Genomic DNA, 23781 nt, shown 5'->3' with positions numbered 1-23781 from the left:
AAATGTTTAAATAATTTAAATTAGTAGTCAAAATTCTCTCGTTTCAAAGATATGCAGTTTCATACCCAGTACGATTGGATACGATCCCTTATACCTTTAAAACGCGATTGATTTTCGACTTTCGAAAACTCGTACACTAAAAAATATAAAAGGTTATCCAAATATTTAGTTCACCAGAAAAATCATACCCAGTACGATTGAGCACGATTTTCTGAATTCCCCAAATATTGGATATTGCCTCATTTCAGAATTTTTGAATGACAAAGAAAATTGGAAATTTGCTCAAAACGCGTTTAGCCATTTTAAAGTGGAATGCTTAATGACTTGTATCAAAATATTTGTATGAAAAAGGGGGAATGAGTATGGAATAATAGGATACAACGAGTCACAATTAACAAATCCACAATTACATACAATTATTCTAAGTAAAATGACCAAATTCTTAATCATGGATGACGAACAATCAATACAAAAATGATATACAACAATAATTAACATGACATACTATAAAACAATTTACCGAATACGATAACACGGAATTAGAAATCAATATATAGTACAAGATATTTTCAAAATAATGCTGAATTAATTAACACATAAAATAGGTTAACAAATTGATATGAAAGCTAGAGATATATAATTATTTAACGTAAATATTGTAGAATAAAATATTTGAATCGGATAATATGCAAAATATTTCAAACACAAATTTTAAAAAGTGATTATATGCATGGTTGCTTAAATAACATATAAAATATAAGAGAAAAAAAGACATGATAGGATATAGTGTACATAACAAAACAAATTATATTTACAAAATACATAAATTTAGTGATGTATGTCTATAAAACTATACTTATAAAGGAAATTTAAACTAAAATATAACATAATTTTACATATAACAACTTAATTTGGATTGATGAGAATAATACATGTATAAGGATAATAAAATATGGGAATGTATACAATAAATAAATGGTATGATTTAAAATATGGTCCTTAAAAGAAATATATTATACACATAAATAACTTTAAAAGAAGATATATACATAGAAAAAGATTTACATAAAGTTATATGAAAATAATAACATGTACTATAGTAAAAATAATTTAATATGGGTAATGTATATATGAAGAAATTTTAAAAATAATTGTATATCAAAATATCATTTAGTTAAAATATGAATTATAAGATTAACCTAATTTTATCATAGATTATATACGTAATAAATTTAAGAACACAACTATATACAAGTTTATTAAAATTATATGTATAAGAATATCATGGCTTTAATAATGAATGTAAATTAAATAAATACTAAACGATACTTAATAAGCATTAAAGTATGGGGATGAATCCAAAAGAAATTACAAAACAACATGAAATTACTAGCATACACAAACCAAAATGAATTATATTACAAATAAAACATTAATTATTAAAATTGGAATAAAAGAGAAAAGATTACAAAATTCAACTACCAAAACAACACAAAATATCACAACTAATAATTAACCATGTAAAAAAAATGTATGTGCAGTAAATAAATAAGAAAATTAAAACAGGAGAAGCAATTTACAAATAAGATAATTATAAAATGGGATCAATGTGCCACGTGCGCAAATGCACGGGGATTGGAATTGAAAATAACCCGCGCCCACAATACTGTACTAGACCGTGGATCAAAGTGAAAAAACGCACAAATTAAAAGGCTAAATTTAAAAAAAACGAGTAAGCGAATTGGGTGCTAATTGAAAGGTTCGCGAAAAGGGAAGGATTTGTTTCATAAATAGACCCTTTTAGGAGCAAAAGGAAGGATTTGTTTCATAAATAGACCCTTTTAGGCGCAAAAGCCCCCCCACCCTTCTTACACGGTGCCGTGTTGCTTAATATGTTATTTAAAACCTTTCTTCTCCCATTTTCTTCTCAACGCAGCCACTCATTTCACCAAAAGTCACAGCCCCAAAATCACATTGTTAGGGCTCATACCCGCAGCCATAGAACCACCATCTCATTTGGTGGCCAATAACGCATGGGCAACGACTAGATCCCACCATCGAAGGCTCCACTCGAGGAAATCTGGTAAACCATTTTATTTTTTCCTTTTTTTAAAAAAAAAACAAATCTCTTAGATCTAATATCACTTGTTCAAGAAAAATGAAACCGAAATTGAAAAACAACATATCTAATACTATCCGACCCTCACCCCTTATCTCAGTATTTCAGAGATATTAGGGATCTCATTGGCATCGGTTCGAGGCTTGATATATAATAAATCCCCCTTCCAACTTCGATCTCAACGAAGTGAACAGAGGTCAAAAGTCGATTCGTAAGGTAAAACTTGATTTTCTTTTTTTTCTGTTCTAAAATGCAAAATGATGAAAATAATCGCAGGAAAAAAATAAATAAATAATAAGTGAACGATTTAAAAAACTGAAGAAGATCACCTTTCGGAAATTCTTCTCGAAAATTTTTTGTATTCTCTATGCGGATAGTGTGCATGCGTAAGTAAAAATACATGGGGTATAAGCAAGGCTTTTTATAGCCTAAATTTACAAAGAAAAATAAAATTATATTTGCTTGCTGTCATTTTGCTGTATTCTGTTAGCCCATTTTTCTTCTCGTATATTCCTTTGCAGGTTCTACGGAAGCAGAGCTATACGGGGAGAAGGCCATGGAAGCCGTGCGTGGGAACCCCATTCTGCTGCTACTCTCGTATATTCCAGAAACTTCTAGCCTGGGCTCTATCGGTTTACCTCAAATAGCCAAGAAGAAGGGCTACTGCTGCGGCATTGATCAATTAGTCTTAGATTGGACCTTTTCCGGGTTATTTTCGATCTCAACTTTGGGGTCCAAAATTTTGCAAATAGATTTGGATTAGATTTGTGTTTTATTATTTGGGCTAAACTGTAAGTAAACTTTGGACCTATAATTGGTTTTTATTTTAATTTATTTATTTTCTGTAAATAAAATAGGCCCGGGCAAAATGGGTTAACTACAGGTGCCCCTCTTTGCTCATTGACGTGTAACGGGAATAGAGCAAAGACCTCAAAAGAGCCAATTTTACCCGGTCTTGCTGAATTTTAGCTTTTTGGCACTCCTCTTTTCAAAACACCTTTAGGAAGATAAGGTTGATAGGTTAAATCTGCTCCATTGCCAATACATGGAGATAAGATTCATCATTTTCAATTTGCTCCACTGCAACTTCAGGGAGATAAGATCCTCAATCCTCAGTCTACTTCCTTGCTACATCAGGAAGATAAGACTCATTCTTCAACCTGCTCTCTTACTACCTCAGAGAAATGAGGCTGGTGGTAAAATTTGCTCCATTACCGATACATGGAGATAAGATTCACCATCTGCGAAGATCTGTTCCATTGTCATCTCAGGGATATAAAATCTTCAATTCTTAGTCTGCTTCTTTGCTACCTTAGGAAAATAAAATTCATTCTTCAACCTGCTCGCTTGCTACCTCAAAGAGATAAGGTCAGTGGCTAAAATTTACTCCATCGCCGATACATGGAGATAAGATTCACCATCTGTGAAGATCTGCTTCGCTGCAATCTCAGGGAGATAAAATCTTCAATTCTCAGTCTGCTTCCTTGCTACCTCAGGAAGATAAGACTCATTCTTCAACCTGCTCTCTTGCTACCTTAGAGAGATAAGGCTTGGTGGTAAAATCTTCTCCATTGCTGATACATGGAGATAAGATTCACTGTCTGCGAAGATCTACTCCGCTGCAACTTCAGTGAGATAAGATTTTTAATTCCCAGTCTGCTTCCTTGCTACCTCAGGAAGATAAGACTCATTCTTCAACCTGCTCTCATGCTACCTCAGAGAGATGAGGCTGGTGGTAAAATCTGCTTCATTTCCGATACATAGAGATAAGATTCATCATCTACGAATATATGTTCCGCTGCAACTTCAGGGAGATAAGATCTTCAATTTTTACCTAATGTCACTGCACTGTCTTCAGGGGAACCTATCCTGTAGACTCCATTTAATATGCTCATGCTTATGCCCAAATAATTAGAATGCTATGATTGAAATGAACCCAATGCTCCTAACTAAATGTGTTATGAATGATATATGCAGAAATGAGGATGATTTTATTTTAACAATTTAGGGTATCGTCAGTCATATGCTGTTACTGACACGTTTGCTCAACCATCACCTTGACAAAGTATCCCAAAGAAATAAAACTATCTTGTCTGGCGAGCTTGCCCCATTGGAATTCCAACGTCTCTTTTACTACTCTTTTTGAGACAAAATATTGCAACTCATAGTTGAATTTTCCTCTAGTCAATTTGCTACCTCACTCCTCAGGTGTTATAGCCCAAATGTACATTTTTATATTTGCACGAATACGAAATATCATTTCCCTTTTCTTAAGGATAATAATGTATCTTGCCTTTTTTCTCAATCATCATTTTGACAGAGATCTTAAAAAGGTGATTTATCCAAAGATATCCTTGAACTTGAGCATATTCTAAACAACTATTCCACTTCAGATTCTTGCATTATCTAGAAACTCCTAGAGTAATATGTAAAACTTCTATTGTGAAAACATCACTAGTTCATTCATCATTATGTCAATGCAACATGCTTGCAATCAAATTGTAATAATAAACAAGAATGGAATTAATCTTGAATTTAAAGTAAATTATCAAAAGAACAACAATGGCCATTAATTTGGGAATGTGTATCTTGAAAAAGAAAGGATAATTCAAAGATAACCAATTTACTGAAAATGAAGACTATGTACCCTTGTTATCGCAACCTGAGCTTCACTATACGAACCTCTTGAAGACCAATTCAAACTCGACATGTGTTTAAGAGATCAGAAGCACTTTGTCAATGCCCCAAGATGCAACATACCCCCTTCATGGCTAATTTGAGCCACTGCTTTCTCTCTTTGGATCGATATTTGAGCCGCCCTTTTCGGGTTTTCAACTCAAATCCCCTTTGGCCACAAGGCGCCCTTTGCGGGTTTTCACATTGGCCTCTCCTTTTTCTCTTTTTCTTTCTTTTTTTTATTATTGAGTCTCAAAGCGCCCCTTTGCAGGTTTTCACTTTGGCCCTTTCCATTTTTATTTGGTCTTAAAGTTCTCTTTGTGGGTTTTCACTTTAGCCCCCCTTTTTTTTTCTGAAAGTCTCAAAGCGCCCTTTGTGGATTTTCACTTTGGCTTCCCTCTCTTGTTAAGTGTAGTACTTTTTGACTGAATCCGAGTTCACTGGATTAGGCAAATTTCTTCCATCCATTTCGGCCAGTACTAATACACCACCGGAGAAAGCTTTCTTCACCACATAGGGCCCCTCCCAACTCGGCATCCATTTTCCCCTGAAATCCTTTTGTATGGGAAGAATTTTCTTCAAAACCAAATCTCCCTCATGAAACTCTCTTGGGCGAACCTTTTTGTCATAAGCCCGCATCATTCTTTTTTGATACATCTGTCCATGCTGAATAGCCTTTAGCCTCTTTTCTTCAATCAAATTCAACTGATCATATCGAGACTGTATCCATTCTACTTCATCTAATTTCAATTCTGACAAAACTCGAAGAGAATGTATTTCCACTTCAATGGGTAGGACTGCTTCTATTCCATAGACCAATGAGAAAGGTGTTACCCCAGTAGAAGTTCTGACAGATGTTCGATAAGCATAGAGTGCAAATGGCAACTTCTCATGCCAATCTCTGTAAGTTTCAGTTATTTTCCCCACAATTTTCTTGATATTTTTGTTGGCTGCTTCCACTGCCCCGTTCATCTTCGGGCGATACGGTGATCAGTTATGATGTCTGATCTTAAACTGACTGCAGACCTCTACTATTGTACTATTGTTCAAATTTAGCGCATTATCAGATATGATTTTCTCAGGCATTCCATATCGGCATATAATTTATTTCTTAAAGAATCTACTTATTGCCGATTTAGTTACATTGGTATATGAAGCAGCTTCCACCCACTTGGTAAAATAATTAATGACCACAAAAATAAAACGATGCCCATTTGAAGCCTTTGGTGAAATTGGCCCTATGACATCCATGCCTCACATGGAAAATGGCCATGGGGAAGTCATAACATGCAAAGGCGAGGGAGGTACGTGAATCTTATCACCATAAATTTGACATTTGTGACATTTCTTAGCATAATTGATGCAGTCTCCTTCCATGGTTGATCAATAATATCCAAACCTCATAATTTGTCTGGCCATTGTGAACCTATTGGCGTGTGTTCCACAAACACCGTCGTGCACTTCTTCCAAGATTTTCTTAGACTCCACAGCATCCACACATCTTAAAAGTACCTGATCTTTCCTTCTTTTGTACAGGATCTCTCCATCTAAAACATAATCACAGGCGAGCCTTCTCAATGTTCTTTTGTCATTCTCCGTAGCTTGATCTGGATATTCACGATTTCTCACATATCGCAATATATCCTGATACCTAGGATGATCATCTCTTTCCTCTTCTTCTACATTATAACAATAAGACGGGGCCTCATAGATACTCATCTGAATGGGCTTCACATCTTATTGTCTTCTTACTTTGATCATGGAAGCTAAAGTAGCCAAAACATCTGCCATCTGGTTTTCATCGCGAGGAAGGTAATTGAAAGTAATATCATCAAACTCTTCAACCAACCCCAACACCAGCCTTCTGTAATTGATTAGTTTAGCGTCTGTTGTCTCCCATTCACCTCGAAGTTAGTAAATTACCAATGCAGGATCTCTATATACTTCCAATGATTTGATCTTGCGCTCTATAGCTACTCTGAGCCCTATGATACATGCTTCATATTCTGCCATATTATTCATACAATCAAAATCCAATTTATATGTGAATAGATAATGATCTCCGCCTGGGGATACCAGAACTGCCCCAACTCCATTACCTACAGCATTTGAGGCTCCATCAAAATTCAATTTCCAAAAGTGACCTTTTGTATTGTCCTCCTCAGTAGCTGCCACATACACTATCTCTTCATTGGGGAAGTCAAAATTCAAGGGTTCATAATCTTCTAGAGCACGGCTGGCCAGAAAATCTGCTATTGCGCTTCCCTTTACAGCTTTTTGACTCATGTAGATTATGTCAAATTCAGAAAGTAAAATTTGCCACCTAGCCATCCTTCCATTCAAGGCATTTAACTCCACCATATACTTTAAAGGATCCAACTTTGAGATTATCCAGGTTGTATGATACAATATATATTGCCTCAATCTTCATGCTGTCCAAACCAAAGCGCAACACAATTTTTCAATTGGCAAATATCTCAACTCACACTCAGTGAATTTCTTACTGAGGTAATATATCGCTCTTTCCTTTCTTCCTGATTCTTCATGTTGACCAAGCACACATCCCATTGAATTACCAAACACGGTTAAATACAATATCAACGGTCTGTCTGAACTTGGGAGTGATAACACTAGAGGACTTGACAAATATTCTTTAACTTTATCAAAAGCCTTTTGACATTCATCATCCCATTCCCCTGGGTTATGCTTTTTAAGAAGACGGAATATAGGGTCACACTTCTCTGTTAATTGAAAAATAAACCGTGCAATGTAATTTTGTCTTCCAAGGAAACCTCGAACTTCTTTTTGAGTGCGCGGTGGAGACAACTCCTGTATAGCCCGGACTTTGTCTGAATCAATCTCAATTCCCTTCTCACTGACCACAAAGCCCAATAACTTTCCAGATCTAGCCCCAAAAGTACATTTTATGGGATTAAGCTTTAACTGAAACTTTCTCAATCTCATGAACAACTTTTTCAATACTTCGATATGCTCCTTTTCAGTTCGAGATTTGGCTATCATATCGTCAACGTACACTTCAATCTCTTTGTGCATCATATCATGGAATAAAGTCATCATGGCTCTCTGATACGTTGCTCCAGCATTCTTCATTCCAAATGGCATCACCTTGTAACAGAACGTGCCCTACAAGGTTATAAAAGTAGTCCTTCCAATGTCCTCAGAATGCATCTTGATCTGATTATACCCCGAGAAACCATCCATGAAGGAAAACAATGAGTAACCAGCCGTATTATCTACTAGTTTATCAATGTGAGGTAAAGGGAAGTTGTCCTTTGGGCTTGCCTTATTTAGATCTCTATAATCCACACACATTTGCACCTTGCCATCTTTCTTGGGAACAGGCACAACATTAGCTACCCATTCTGAGTACTTGATCACCTGAAGGAACCCCACATCAAACTACTTTTTTACTTCCTCCTCGATCTTTAAAACAAAATCTGGCCTCATTAATAGAAGCTTCTGCTGTACTGGCTTACAATCTTCTCTTATGGGAAGACAATATACCACAATATCAGGACTTAAACTGGGCATATCCTGGTATGACCATGCAAAAACATCTTTGAATTCCTGGATCAACCCAATAAGGTCTCGCTTTGTTTCTTCAGCTATGCATGTTCCGATTTTTGCAACTTTTCCCTCTTCTAAAGTCACCATGTCTACGGTTTCTTTATGAGGCAAAAATTTTTTTTCCTCTTGTTCTACCATCCTTAACAAGTCCGGAGATAAATCATAATCTCTATCATCTTCAAAGACCTGAGATTCCTCCAAACACATGTCTTGCTCAAATAGTGATCCTGAGTCAATAACAGCGTCGCTCATGACATTGATATCTAGGAACCTATTATAGGTACAAAAATATACAAAGAATGAATGAATTAGGTAATTATTTGCTTTGTATGATATGTTTATGAATAAAAGAATGATTGAAGAAAGAATCACGATAATTATTTAAATAGAAAGAAAAACACAATTGCTTGTGAAAAGAATAATATTTACTCAAAATGATAGCAAAAAATATACTTCATTGAAATAATGATGTTTGAACATGAGCCTATTTCACAAAGAAATCTTTATTGTTTCTAGGCTTAAAACAACAAGTTTGATTCGAACATCATTCTGAGTAAGCTCTAAAAACTACAAGAAGATCTTCTGCAGTCCAATTGTCTAAAACACTTCCAGGCTCATATGGGCGAATATTTGACAAAATCCCCTCTTCAATTGTCTCTTCAAATATGGCGTTGATGTACACATCTCCCAATGCTTCTTTCAGGCTTTCTTTCTCCAGCATCCCTTATTCAGGATAAATAATGCCTCCTGATACAAAAAACTTGGAGATATGAGGAATTATCATGGGCTTCCACTTGATTTCCCCACCACTCACTCGTGCTCTTCTTCTTTCTTGCCTTCTTTCTAACTCTTTTTTCCTTCGTCTTGCATCAGGCTTGAACCCAAACCAAAACGATCCTGTTTGTCTTTTAGCATTGGAACTACAATTCTTCCTTGAAGACATCTTCCAAGTCCCTTTCCTGATACAGCTCCCCAGCCTACCATCAACTGTAAACCCATCATCGTAGTTTTGGACATTTTCGGCTCCATAATTCTACCTCCCTCAGTGATGAATCTTGCATTCACAAACTCCAAAGACCGAAAAGAACACTTAATGGCTTCCTCATCTGTCTCTACATATGGCGCATCACTAGTTACTGTTGCGATAATATCTTCTTCAGCATTTATCGTTACCAACCGCCTTTCTGACACCAGTTTCAGCTTTTGATGTAACGATGAAAGTACTGCCCCTGCCGAGTGTATCCAAGGTCTTCCCAACAAGCAGTTGTAAGAAGGATTAATATCCATTACTAGAAAATCTACCTCATACGTGGTTGGGCCAATCAACAAGGGTATTTCTATTCTCCCCATGACTCTCCTCTCTGTGCCATCAAATGCTTGAACTATGTTCTGACATCCTTTCATATGAGAGCTATCCACAGGTAACTTGTTTAGTATGGACAAAGGCAACAAATGTTGAACCATTATCTACTAATACCCCCAGCAACGTGTACCCTTTACATCTGGTAGTTATATGCAAAGCTTTGGTGGTTCCCATCCCTCCTGACGGAATCTCATCATCATTGAAAAAGATGAAGTTATCTGCACTTATGTTGTTAACCAACTGATCCAACTTATTGATGGAAATATCATTGGTTACATATGTCTCGTTTAGCACCTTCATCAATCTGATGCACCTCTGAACTCAGGAGTAAAGCCAATATAGATATGCGGGCTGGCTGTTTACGCAACTGTTCCACCACACTGTACTCGCTATGTTTCAGAAATTTCAGGAATTCTTTAGCTTCTTCTTCTTTCACTGGTTCATTAACAGGTACATCAAGTTCAACTGCTTTTCCTTTCTTTTGCTCGACCAGCGCATCTCTTTCTTTCACCGGTTCTATTCGGGTATCATATCGTCTTCCACTGCGTGTGTGAGAGCCTATATTTCGATCTTCCTTTAATGAGCTCTCTTTTCCCGGGATTGTCACATTGCAGTCATAGTTCTAGAGGACCTGTTTACTATCCTTATAAGAAAAAACTGCTGGCTTTTGAATTATAATCTTTGGCGCCATTTGAACCCCTGCTTCATTCTTAGGACGTGAGATAATGACCACAGGATAATTGACTTTTGGACTTGATGTAGATTCCGACGCACATATATACTCCTCCTCATTGCCCTCTTCATAAAACTCCATTTCCTTGCTATCCATCAAACCCTGAATAACAGCTCTGAATTCTTCACATTCTTGAATTCTGTGTCCTTCTTCATGATGGAACTCACAATAATTCTCTATCCCATTATCACTTTCTTCTGTGCTCGAAGTAACTAACCCTCTTCTTACCATCTCCTTCTAAACTAGTTTCAAATGAGTCTTTACTTCTGAAACATCCATCCTAGTCTTTTTTCCAACACCTTCATCTATTGCATTTACCTCGCTATTAGTATGATTAGGCAGTAGATTTTCAGTACTGGGCACATTATCAAATTTCACAATACCCATCTGGATAAATCTCTCAACCAGCTTCTTCAAAGTGGTGCAATTTTCTATCAAATATCCCACAATTCCTGCGTGATACTCACATTGAGCATTAGCATCGTACCATTTAGGGAACGGAGGCTTGGCTTTAAGTAAAAAGGTGCCACCACATGTGCATCGAACAAACTTTGATATAACTCTTTGTATGTCATGGGAATTGGTGTAAATTGAATCTTCTCATTATTCAGCCTAGTTCCCGACTCCTGCCTTGATGAACCCTGACCAGCAGTTGTCGCTTTTGGTTGACTCACGGTAATAGACTTCGAATATCCCACGTTCGCATTATTCACCTTATTCTCTTTCTTCTATGACACAGACCTTTTAGCACTTTCTCCTGCGTCTATCATTCCATTTCTTATGGCATTTTCAATCATTTCTCCTGTCATGACCACATCTGCAAAGCTCCTCGTGGCACTTCTTAGCATGAGTTATAAATGGGGTTTTAAAGTGTTTATGAAGAGCATTGTAATTTCTTTCTCTAGAAGCGGTGGCTGAACTTGAATAGCCATTTCCCTCTACCTCTGTGCATACTGCTTGAAACTCTCATTTGGCTTCTTCTCCATATTTTGTAGAGTAATTCTATCATGAGTAATATCTGTCACATGACTGTATTGTTTCATGAACGCCTGTACTGAATCCCTCTATGAACTAATTCTGTTTCGACTCAATTGATTGTACCATTTAGCAGCCACTCCTACCAAACTATCTTGAAAGCAATGAATCAACAATTGATCATTATGAACATACCCCATCATCCTTCTGCAAAACATAGTGATATGAGCTTCAGGACAACTCGTTTCATTGTATTTCTCAAATTCTGGCATCCTGAACTTGTATGGCAGTACTAAGTCCGGGACCAAACTCAGATATTTTGCATAAATTTTCGGGTTTCTATCAACACATTCCATTGCTCTGACCTTTTCCTCCAGCCATTTACACCGTTCCTCTAATTGCCTTTGTGACTCCACCTTTGCTCTTTCCTCTTTCGCGACCTCATCCAAATCAGGGACCATTGGATTATTTGAGTTGTTACCAGGATTATAACCTGAACCAGCTTGAAAATTCATTGGTGCTGAAACTCCGGCCTAAACCTACTGAGGCCTGATCAAAACAGATGGTTTCGACAAATTAATCTCAGACGGTATCTGCATATGTGTAGGAGTGAAGCCAGGAGGATATTAAGGGTCCTCATTATTTTCTCCAACATTGTCCATAGGGCTTTTTCCCTTATCCACTCTTCCCAACGGCAACTGGGATAACTGACTCATCATTTCTCTTTGGGACTCCATCATCTGTTCTTTCATCTCTTGCTGAATCTTAGCCAACTGCTCTTGCATCTGTGACTGCATTTGCTCTTGCATATCTTTTTGCATTTGTTCTAACTTTTCCAGTCTTTTGTCCATTGACTTAGTCTTTTTCCTCGTACCGTAGGGATGCATATTTGGTGTGTTTTGGTTGGTTTCCAGATTACTGAAATAATTTTTAATTAATTAGAATCTTATTATGATCTTTAATGCATATGATGTAATGTAATGCAAAATGCATAAATGCAAAGGAGGCATCAATTCTGATTCAATTCCTTTTAGAAAATTTTACTAGAAAATAAAATTCTTTACATAAAATTGAGTTACAAATACGACTTCGCCCTAACACTCAGGGCCTTAATTTTCCTAAGCAACGAAGCTAGTTCTTGTCCCCTATCTGACTCCAGCTCGTACTTCACACTTAATACGTCCGCTTGCACTACCAAAGACTACAAATAGTTAGCTACTTCTTGAATTTGTGTTACAGCTTCTCCCATGATATAATCCCTGCTTCTAACTTGGTTCTGAGAGTGATGAAGCTGATTCTTCCATTGCTCCTCATTTGCCTCCAAGAACTCAATCCTCATTTTGCAATTCTGTAATGCCATTTCTAACTCTTCTATCTTCCCTTTCATCTCCTCTATCTTACTTAAGCTTACCTTCAACTCTGTCACAGAATTATGGTTTAGGTATAAACACAGAGATCTCTCAAGTTCTGCTACTCTAGCTCTTAATTCATCTTTTTCATTCTTACTCTCCGACAAACTTCTTTCCAAGGCTTCATTCCGAGCTTGAGCCTCCTGGAACCTCTTTTCGCATTGATCCGCCTTAGCTATTTCTTCTCGAACCTCTTGGCGCCATTGTTCTAAAGTCTTTCCTAGCTCAGCAGTCCTTATTGATAAGCGTAGCTTCTTATAATCTATTTTCAAGCCTTCCAAATCTTCCTCAACTTCACCCTTCCTTTTCTGTAGTTTTTCTGCCTCTGACTTTTGAATCTCCACTTCTAACTTCAAGTGCATCTTTTCTTCTTCCAACTGCTTGATTTTCCTCCCAAACTCGAAACTTTTTTTCTCAAAATCTTGCTTTATAATTTCCAACTCCAATGGTGCAATCTGTAACTGCTCCTCCATTGGTCGAGCGCTTTCCAAATTTGACCTAGGAATATTATCATTGACCCTTTTCCTAAACCATCCATTGTATTTAGGTGTTACCATAGAACCAACAGTCAGCCTTTTCATCCAGTGTATTTGCCTCCAAGCATCAGACAATTCCCGAACCTTCTTCCTATAGTGGTCTCCTTTATACGAAAGTTCACTCTGAGCCAACCCGTACGTCGTAGGTATGCACTGCCTCGATTTATATTGCCTTAGTGCAAGTAAAGGACTATATACAGTAGCTCCCCAAATTCCCAACAATGGCACCCAATTATAGCTCCCACATCTATACAAGATTTCATCAGGAACCATCCAGAAAGCTCTCCACTCTACATCATCTTCCTTGAGATTCTGGAGAATTTCCATCCATTTCTCTTCTGAAATATCATCTCTTCTTTGCATCGCCATCTCTCCTTTTAATAGGGAGTAACCTTCGAAGAAAACCCGGTACGATACCTTATTCACTTTCCAAAAATGCCCATGAAACCATACCATCAACAACTATACACAGCCAATAAATCGACCTTCCCCTACCCTCCGGCATATGCTCAAAGATCTAAATGTCTCGGCCAGTATTGCAGGTACAGGTGTGACTCCCTTCCCGAGACAATCAAATAAATCAGTGACTGCCTCATCAACATGTCTTAAAGCCCTAGGAAAAATCACCAATCCATAGATGCTTAAGGCAAAAATTTCGACCATTTTCTTTTCATCCGGGTGCGTCAAAATCAAATATTTCAAATTTTCCCATGGAATACACTTACTGTCCCTCTTCTGTTGAATTCGAGCAATGACCCAAGATTCACTCATCCCCGAAATATTCACCAGCCTCTTTGCAAACGTTTGACCATTGGTAACCTTAACATAAATTTTTCTGACTTGAGCCTTTGGACTCCTCAACAAAGTAGTGTATTCTTCCAAAGTAGGAACCAAATCTACTTCTCCAAAAGTGAAGCAATTATAAGCAGAATTCCAAAATTGAGCAATACCTCGGAACAAACGCTTATCCACCTTAACATCGAGCAAGTATGGTATATCACCATAACTCTGGTATAACAACTGTTTAGTGCCCTCATCCCAACGAGTCCATATATCCTTCAACTCCTGCAGCTCATTCTATTTCACATTGATGCGAGTAAATTTCTGCAACTCTAATGTATATCCTTCTGTCAGGTTATCCCCTTTCTCTATTTGTAACTTCTCTGACCATGCACGGACAGCCACATTATCCTCAACTTTACTAAGAAATTCATTCTCCATGTTAAACTTTCTAACTTAGTAATTGAATACGAGCCAACATCTCCTTTAGTATGCAATGTCATGTAAAACACAATCAAACAAAACACAAGTTAGTATCAAATATAAGTGATAAAAGACAAGTATAACGACAAAGATAATCATAACACACATATGGGCGATGACTAAGGCTTATCACAGCTTTACCTAAGGATAGCTCTTAAGGTACACTATATGAAGTTTGGTTCTAGAGTAAAAGTACCTGAACCAGCAGATTCTTCAATCCTCACCCATTATAGGCTCATATAGATCGAGTTCGGTTCAGGGGAATACATTTCCCTATGACCATGCGGAGATGAAAATCTCACGAAATCATAGGTACGGATGTATCCCGGAAGCAATCCACTAGCCCATACGGAGGTGAAAACCTCACGAAAGCATAGTTTCTTACTCCCACTTAACAGTTATAACCACAGCGGTCATGCAATGCAAGGCCATATTATTCTTACAAGACTCGAACCATAACAATCATGCAAACAAATGCAATTAAAATAATCATGATTTTTGAAAAAAATTTTAAATTCTTTGACAAAAGGACAACAAACAATCAATTTTATGGCCTGACTCTCTTTGTTCAGTCTCCAGCGGAGTTGCCAAGCTGTCGAAACCATTTTTTATTTTGAAAACAATGGGGATCGACTTTTGAAAACAAAAATGTGGAGTCGCCACCAATCTCTTGATTTAGGTGTGATTGGGTCACCTACTAAAATGCTTTATTCATGAAAAATCAAAAAGTGGGTTTGGGAGTCGGTTGCGCATGAGGAAGGGTTAGCACCCTCATTACGCCCAAAAAATTGGTACCAAATTGATTTGATGCTATCCTTATGTCAAAAGACCTTTTAAAGAAAAGATTTTCGAAAGTATGACTCTTTTTAAAATGTTTGAATAATTTAAATTAGTAGTCAAAATTCTCTCGTTTCAAAGATATGCAATTTCATACCCAGTACGATTGGATACGATCCCTTATACCTTTAAAACGCGATTGATTTTCGACTTTCGAAAACTCGTACACTAAAAAATATAAAAGGTTATCCAAATATTTAGTTCACCAGAAAAATCATACCCAGTACGATTGAGCACGATTTTCTGAATTCCCCAAATATTGGATATTGCCTCATTTTAGAATTTTTGAATGACAAAGAAAATTGGAAATTTACTCAAAACGCGTTTAGCCGTTTTAAAGTGGAATGCTTAATGACTTGTATCAAAATATTTGTATGAAAAAGGGGGAATGAGTATGGAATAATAGGATACAACAAGTCACAATTAACAAATCCACAATTACATACAATTATTCTAAGTAAAATGACCAAATTCTTAATCATGGATGACGAACAATCAATACAAAAATGATATACAACAATAATTAACATGACATACTATAAAACAATTTATCGAATACATTATAACACGGAATTAGAAATCAATATATAGTACAAGATATTTTCAAAATAATGCTGAATTAATTAACACATAAAATAGGTTAACAAATTGATATGAAAGCTAGAGATATATAATTATTTAACGTAAATATTGTAGAATAAAATATTTGAATCGGATAATATGCAAAATATTTCAAACACAAATTTTAAAAAGCGATAATATGCATGGTTGCTTAAATAACATATAAAATATAAGAGAAAAAAAGACATGATAGGATATAGTGTACATAACAAAACAAATTATATTTACAAAATACATAAATTTAGTGATGTATGTCTATAAAACTATACTTATAAAGGGAAATTTAAACTAAAATATAACATAATTTTACATATAACAACTTAATTTGGATTGATGAGAATAATACATGTATAAGGATAATAAAATATGAGAATGTATACAATAAATAAATGGTATGATTTAAAATATGGTCCTTAAAAGAAATATATTATACACATAAATAACTTTAAAAGAAGATATATACATAGAAAAATATTTACATAAAGTTATATGAAAATAATAACATGTACTATAGTAAAAATAATTTAATATGGGTAATGTATATATGAAGAAATTTTAAAATAATTGTATATCAAAATATCATTTAGTTAAAATATGAATTATAAGATTAACCTAATTTTATCATAGATTATATACGTAATAAATTTAAGAACACAACTGTATACAAGTTTATTAAGAATTATATGTATAAGAATATCATGGCTTTAATAATGGATGTAAATTAAATAAATACTAAACGATACTTAATAAGCATTAACGTATGGGGATGAATCCAAAAGAAATTACAAAACAACATGAAATTACTAGCATACACAAACCAAAATGAATTATATTACAAATAAAACATTAATTATTAAAATTGGAATAAAAAAGAAAAGATTACAAAATTCAACTACCAAAAACAACACAAAATATCACAACTAATAATTAACCATGTAAAAAAAATGTATGTGCAGTAAATAAAGAAGAAATTTAAAACAGGAGAAGCAATTTACAAATAAGATAATTATAAAATGGGATCAATGTGCCACGTGCGCAAATGCGCAGGGATTGGAATTGAAAATAACCCGCACCCACAATACTGTACTAGACCATGGATCAAAGTGAAAAAACGCACAAATTAGAAGGCTAAATTTAAAAAAAAGGGGGGGGTAAGCGAATTGGGTGCTAATTGAAAGGTTCGCGAAAAGGGAAGGATTTGTTTCATAAATAGACCCTTTTAGGCGCAAAAGCCCCCCCTCCTCAACCCTTCTTACACGGTGCCGTTTTGTTTAATATGTTATTTAAAACCTTTCTTCTCCCATTTTCTTCTCCAACGCAGCCACTCATTTCACCAAAATTCACAGCCCCAAAATCATATTGTTAGGGCTCATACCTGCAGCCATAGAACCACCATCTCATTTGGTGGCCAATAACGCATGGGCAACGACCAGATCCCACCATCGAAGGCTCCACTCGAGGAAACCTGGTAAACCATTTTATTTTTTCCTTTTTTTAAAAAAAAAAACAAATCTCTTAGATCTAATATCACTTGTTCAAGAAAAATGAAACCGAAATTGAAAAACAACATATCTAATACTATCCGACCCTCACCCCTTATCTCAGTATTTCAGAGATATTAGGGATCTCATTGGCATCGTTTCGAGGCTTGATATATAATAAATCCCCCTTCCAACTTCGATCTCAACGAAGTGAACAGAGGTCAAAAGCCGATTCACAAGGTAAAACTTGATTTTCTTTTTTTTCTGTTCTAAAATGCAAAATGATGAAAATAATCGCAGGAAAAAAATAAATAAATAATAAGTGAACGATTTAAAAAACTGAAGAAGATCACCTTTCGGAAATTCTTCTCGAAAATTTTTTGTATTCTCTATGCGAATAGTGTGCATGCGTAAGTAAAAATACATGGGGAATAAGCAAGGCTTTTTATAGCCTGAATTTACAAAGAAAAATAAAATTATATTTGCTTGCTGTCATTTTGCTGTATTTTGTTAGCCCATTTTTCTTCTCGTATATTCCTTTGCAGGTTCTACGGGAGCAGAGCTGTACAGGGAGAAGGCCATGGAAGCCATGAGTGGGAACCCCATTCTGTTGCTACTCTCGTATATTCCAGAAACTTCTGGCCTGGGCTCTATCGATTTACCTCAAATAGCCAAGAAGAAGGGCTACTGCTGCGGCATTGATCAATTAGTCTTAGATTGGACCTTTTTCGGGTTATTTTCGGTCTCAACTTTGGGGTCCAAAATTTTGCAAATGGATTTGGATTAGATTTTTGTTTTAATATTTGGGCTAAACTGTAAGTAAACTTGGGACCTATAATTGGTTTTTATTTTAATTTATTTATTTTCTGTAAATAAAATAGGCCCGGGCAAAATGGGTTAACTACAAACACTATTAAGTGTTCGTGTACAAACGCACCTTCCTCCAAACGATGAGCATAAAGACGCTGCTTCATATGCAACTTGCTTGTTAGAGTTTTCGACATACATATTTATTCCAGCCTCTTCCATAATGAGCGACGGTCTTCTCCTTCATCACATCCTGTAAAATTTCGTTGGATAAATGCAGATGTAATTGTGTTAACGCCTTTCGGTCCTTACACTTCTTCTTTTCATCTGTTAATGTTGAAGGCATCTTATCTATCCCTAGCAGAGTATCCTCCAGATCCATCTGCGCAATAACTGCTTGCATCTTAATTTTCCACAACGCAAATCTGGCGTTGCGATCCAACAACGGAATTTCATACTTCAAAGACGCTATTATCGTGATCGAGATGAATAACTCAGAAGCTCTGATACTAATTTGTGAAAATAAAATAAAATAAAATAAAGAACACATAGATTTTACGTGGAAACCCTTTCGGAAAAAAAAAACCACGGGCAGAGGAGAAAAAAATTTACTATGTCGAATTTGAATAAATTACAAGAGGAATAGACTATGTCTATTTATAGGCTTGTAAAGCCATATTCTAGTAAGATCGAAACACCTTATTCTAATCAATATAAAATAGATGGAGTTTAATAATGTTTAAAAAATCTTATTCTAAAATAAAATAAAAGAAGTGTAGTTCTATATGAATTTCAATTTTATTTTATTTTACCACTGTATTTTATTTAAATAAAGATTCGGATCATTTAATTTTAATATTGCCATATCTTCTTTTATTCATTGACATCGTTTTTGAACTCTTCATTTCCTTCTTCTTGATCACGCTCAGCACCTCCATTGTTATTGACTTAAATTAGAAGCTCTCAACTAAAATCAAAGCCAAAAGAGATTGATATATAAACTTGGATTGTAATGAGTGAAATGCCATCAACAATGCATTTATATATGAATTTAATTTTAGCAAAACTGAATCTGGAATTTTTTGGGGCAGGAGGCAGATTTCAGCATGTGTTTATGTTAGCCAATGCCATACGTTGTGGGACACAGGGCTGTTGCATAGGCCCTATACCTGCACCACATGATGAGCAAGCCCCTTGAAACAAGAGTTGTGACCAATCTCCATTTGGCTTTTATGATTGGATACCTCTTTAAAATTCTACAACAATTTCAATTCGACATCATGTTATTAATGGATGCATGACACAGATAAGCATCCACTATTCTTTCCGATTTCGTTACTTTCGTATGCTGTATTAAACAGCCATCACATTGGGCATTACCTTTAAAAGTTGAAAGCCACTACGATGTAGTGACGTTTCTGCAAAGTAATCAAAACAAGGATCTCTTTTCATTTAGACCTCTGAACATATATAAACCAGGGTTTCTTCTTTAATATTCCTACACGGCTACATCCACTTAATTTATTGGGGGTGAGGAATGAGTTGCTTGGGATCAAACCCAAACTTTCATACCCATAACATAATAGTCTTGTCATAGGTCAAGAGGTTGTTGGCGGCTACAACTATAAATTCTAACTGCCCATTACCCAAGATAAACATAGGACTATTTTCATGCTGAAGCAGCAGGCCTGCAAACTGGTAAATCCTTTTCAAAATAGGGTGGAGCTCTAAGAATCGGGTTGCTCTCGAAGAAATTAACTGGCTTCAAATCAAAGCTTGATGACACTGTTGGCATTATAGGAAAATCCTCCTGGCATGGTATGTGATGGAACCCTAATGTATACCAAACCACAATGTCCTTGTTCTCGATTGGTCGATCCCTGCAAACCCAAAAAAAAAAATTAATGGAAATGGAATTGGAGAATAAAAATTTTAATCAAAAGATTCAAAACCAACATTCTTTTACCTTTCAGACCAAACATCAAGTGTGTCTTCACCGTGGCTCTGGTAAACAAATAATCCACCAGCCCATTGCTCACTTCTGTTATATGGAGTGACCCATATTTGGTTATTTGTGAATGCACCTCTTTTCTGTGGTGGGTCATCATGATCCAGCAAACTAGCTGCTGTGCCACCAGGAACAACCTTGTACCCGACAGGGTTCCCAACCCTTGTCTTTTTAGTTGGATTGATAACATGGAACTCCGATGGGTCATAGAGTTTAAGTTGAATTTGAGCATCTTTCTCTGTTTTAGCCACATTTCTAACAGCTTTTAGATAGCTTTTCCTTGGTGACTCTCCTGGAGAAGTTTCTTGCCTTTTGATATTTACGTTAACAAAGGAATTATCAGAGCCGTCTATGTCCATATCCAAGTAGAATGTGATGTAATGATCATGGATGACGCCAATGACGTTTTCAGACAGAAGGGTACCGAACAGATTTTCTTGCCCTTCCACTTGATTCATGTTCTCATATGCAGTCCCTTTCACCATCAAAATGCCGCTAAGTCCAACCTGCGCTCAGTAACCTGGAAATTAGAAGGGCCTACGAAGTACGGATCATAAACACACCTATCAATGAATGATCATATCCCACAATTGTCAACATATCAACAGACCAAATTTAAAAGCCACCGTTGATAGAAAATATCCATGATTTTTTCCGATAAAGATGATATATACTTAACGAGATATCTGACGTATAATAGAAGAAAAAGGAGGTTTCATTAACCTTAATCCTGATAAGTCCATCTGTTTGGAACTCCCAGTCAACAATATAATCATAGTTAGCCACCGATGCAGCCATTCGAACCACTAATGTCACCTTTGGCCTTACTTCCTTAATCTGCCAAATAACCAAAAACAAATATAGGTGAAGTTGATTATACGCATGTCTTTTTAAATTTATGGCCAAAGATTCTTTATTTCTTACCTCCATACCCGTAATTGGACTCTCTGCATGCCGCCACCCTATATCACCTGTGTACCTCTCAAACATGCAGACCATGTTTGATCGGACATAGGGTACACCATCACCGGCGGCGAACACCCCATCCATATAATATGCATTTCTTGGACAATCATTAAGCGGGTCAAGTGGCATAGCTTGCAGCCCGAACCCGTATTCACCCGCATCCATGTAAGTCTTAAAATACCATGCATCAGTGGGGTCCATGTATGGAACAAACAATTCTGAAGTAAAGCCTTTGTACATCACATCCCTCAACACCCCACTCTCAAGGTCCCGGACCTTAGCACGAGAAACCACCACAGCTGCTCTCGGATCGGGTTTCAAATGGAATTCCCAGTTTGCCCATTTCACCAAATGTTCATCTTCGATAACAAAACTTGGACCCTTTGGCTGTTCAATGGATATGGGGTTTATAGAGTTGAGATCCTGCTGGAGCTTCTGCTCCGAAAAACGATAATCGGTGTTGGTGGCTTTGGGTATGGGGATGGACCGACCCGTATCCGATACCTCCACCACTTCTTTTGTATCCATATCGAGTAAAACAGTTAAGCCCTCGATTGGTCTCATGTAAAAGTTTGCAGTGTCTTCCATGGAGTAGCACTGTACCTTAATTAACCTCCTGTTCTCCTCCTTTTTCCCGAACCAACCTAAGGATATCGGCAGGCATGCCACGTCTTTAAGATTAACGCCTCGTTCGATGATCGTACGGTTGAACTTGGCGTTCGAAAGTGGAGCCCACGTAGCCGAGGTCATGTCTTCTATCGTCATCGTCGGGTAACCTGTCGGAGGAGCCGTGTTTAGAACGGTGACATTGTCGGTTTCTAAGTTGACAGTCAGCACGTGCGAGACGCCGTTGGCACGTGCGATGACGGAGGCTATTCGTGGGAAGAGTGGTTGGCCTTTTTTCCATTTAAGGACAAGTTCTTTGTTGGGTTCTTCTAGGACGACGGAATGGAGCGCGTAGTTATTGGAGGACTTGAAGAGCGCGTGGGAAGAAAGGATTTTGCGGACCTTGTTGAACTCTTGGATGGTGAGGGGGTCGAGTGGGTGGCGAGGGACAGCTGACTCATGGTGACGACGCTGGGAGGTGGAGGCACGTGGGGTTTTTGGGAGTGTGGGTTGTTTGGACTGAAACCGGTTCTTGGAGGAGGTGCACCAGGGAGAGTTGCTGGCACAGTCGAGGAGGGTGGTGACGCCAGGGGATGGCGCGTAATGGAGGTGAGTCCAGGCGAAGAGAAAAAGGAAAGCTATGGCGATGAAGAAAAAGAGGAAACGAAAGAAAGGCTTTGATTCCATGGGTATGTTTTTACTTTGAGTAGGGATAGGTGATAAGCCAGTTGTATATAGTGTCAAATAAGAACTGCCTTAAGAAATTGGACAAGCTAGCAATTTGGATTACATGCTGATCGATGCAAACGTGGTTGGTGTCTGTACATATAATATATTTTACAGAAGATTTTAAAAATCTAAGCTTTAAATATACACTCTTGTACTATAAAAAATCTTTTGCTATTTATCAAAAACAACTAAAAACTATTCTCTTTTAATTTAACTATTATATTTTCATTACTCAATTTTAAAAAATTATATATTGGTCATTGAACTATCACTAAATGTATAAATTTACACTTTGTTTACTCAATCTTTGCACCACTACTCCCTACCCCAGTAATGTAAACCGTATCAATAACAACTCAAGCTTCAAACCCTAACAAAGCCATTGTCAAACTCTTGTTTCACTTCTAACATATCCAACTCAATATCCCTTCATTTTTAACCCATTCATCATTTTTATTTTAACCAAAACCATAATACAAGAAAATCCACAATCAAGCTATTCACACACCCTTACCTTTAATTATCAACCAAATATCACCACTACCACAATCAAAAGCAAACAAAAATATCGAAAAAGGTAAATAAAAAAGAAAGAATGTCTCATGTTTCAACAAGCCCTAAATAGGACTTATAGGAGCTGAAGGATAGAGTAAAATCAAAGAAAAGAGAATCAAAATATACATACTTGATTCAATTACAAGGTTGCCGAAGTGTTCCAAGTGATGGGGGCTCAACCCAAAAAGTCAAGGAGAAAGCCTTATTGAGAAGAGGATCATATCGAAGTCAAGTGGTCATTTGACAATGGTGGACGAAGAGCTTTTTCGTTAGGGTTTCAGGTTTAAATCAGTGGAGTTTCATGTTATTTCAAAGAAAACTAAATCATAAAGTTGAAATATAAGGAAAAAAAAAGTTTTGGTTTGGTGTGATTCCTTGCCGAAAAAGGATGATGAATGATGATGAGATTACTAGAATAAAATTGTAAAAGAGGTCCCTAAAACTTTCAAATAGTTCAATGATCAACTTATAACCTTTTTGAATTTGAGGGACCAAAGTGTAAAATTATT

The 23781-nt window shown here is 36.6% G+C and overlaps 2 protein-coding genes and 1 long non-coding RNA gene across 3 annotated transcripts; 2 read left to right on the top strand and 1 right to left on the bottom strand.

Annotated features, from left to right (window-relative positions):
- Window positions 1-1879: 1879 nt before the first annotated feature.
- Window positions 1880-2973, top strand: LOC108468313 (uncharacterized). Its single transcript, XR_008269701.1, has 3 exons — window positions 1880-2083; window positions 2220-2335; window positions 2641-2973. It is a non-coding gene; the product is annotated as an uncharacterized LOC108468313 (long non-coding RNA).
- Window positions 2974-17406: 14433 nt separating this feature from the next.
- Window positions 17407-18509, top strand: LOC108468202 (uncharacterized). The gene is made up of 3 exons (XM_017769088.2): window positions 17407-17588; window positions 17726-17841; window positions 18147-18509. The coding sequence occupies exons 1-3, from the start codon at window positions 17539-17541 to the stop codon at window positions 18386-18388; spliced, it is 408 nt and encodes a 135-aa protein (XP_017624577.1). The 5' UTR covers window positions 17407-17538; the 3' UTR covers window positions 18389-18509.
- A 1325-nt stretch (window positions 18510-19834) lies between these two features.
- On the bottom strand, window positions 19835-22826 carry LOC108470078 (amine oxidase [copper-containing] gamma 2-like). Its single transcript, XM_017771282.2, has 4 exons — window positions 21341-22826; window positions 21140-21253; window positions 20375-20922; window positions 19835-20288 (listed from the first exon to the last, which is right to left on the bottom strand). Exons 1-4 carry the CDS (start codon window positions 22673-22675, stop codon window positions 20078-20080), a joined length of 2208 nt encoding a protein of 735 aa, XP_017626771.1. The 5' UTR covers window positions 22676-22826; the 3' UTR covers window positions 19835-20077.
- Between the last annotated feature and the right edge of the window lie 955 nt (window positions 22827-23781).

This window comes from Gossypium arboreum, chromosome 8 (genome assembly GCF_025698485.1).
Source record: "Gossypium arboreum isolate Shixiya-1 chromosome 8, ASM2569848v2, whole genome shotgun sequence".
NCBI lineage: Eukaryota > Viridiplantae > Streptophyta > Magnoliopsida > Malvales > Malvaceae > Gossypium > Gossypium arboreum.
This window is presented reverse-complemented; position numbering and strand designations above follow the sequence as displayed.

Bases quoted from the DNA above. Each gene is read 5' to 3' on its own strand.
- LOC108468202 (XM_017769088.2), top strand. From the start codon at position 17,539: ATGGGCAACGACCAGATCCCACCATCGAAGGCTCCACTCGAGGAAACC. The intron at 17,589-17,725 runs GTAAACCATTTT...CCCTTATCTCAG, and splicing joins GCTCCACTCGAGGAAACCTG to TATTTCAGAGATATTAGGGA. The intron at 17,842-18,146 runs GTAAAACTTGAT...ATTCCTTTGCAG, and splicing joins GTCAAAAGCCGATTCACAAG to GTTCTACGGGAGCAGAGCTG.
- LOC108470078 (XM_017771282.2), bottom strand. From the start codon at position 22,675: ATGGAATCAAAGCCTTTCTTTCGTTTCCTCTTTTTCTTCATCGCCATA. The intron at 20,923-21,139 runs GTTAATGAAACC...TACTGAGCGCAG, and splicing joins ATGGACTTATCAGGATTAAG to GTTGGACTTAGCGGCATTTT. The intron at 20,289-20,374 runs GTAAAAGAATGT...TTGGGTTTGCAG, and splicing joins CTTGATGTTTGGTCTGAAAG to GGATCGACCAATCGAGAACA.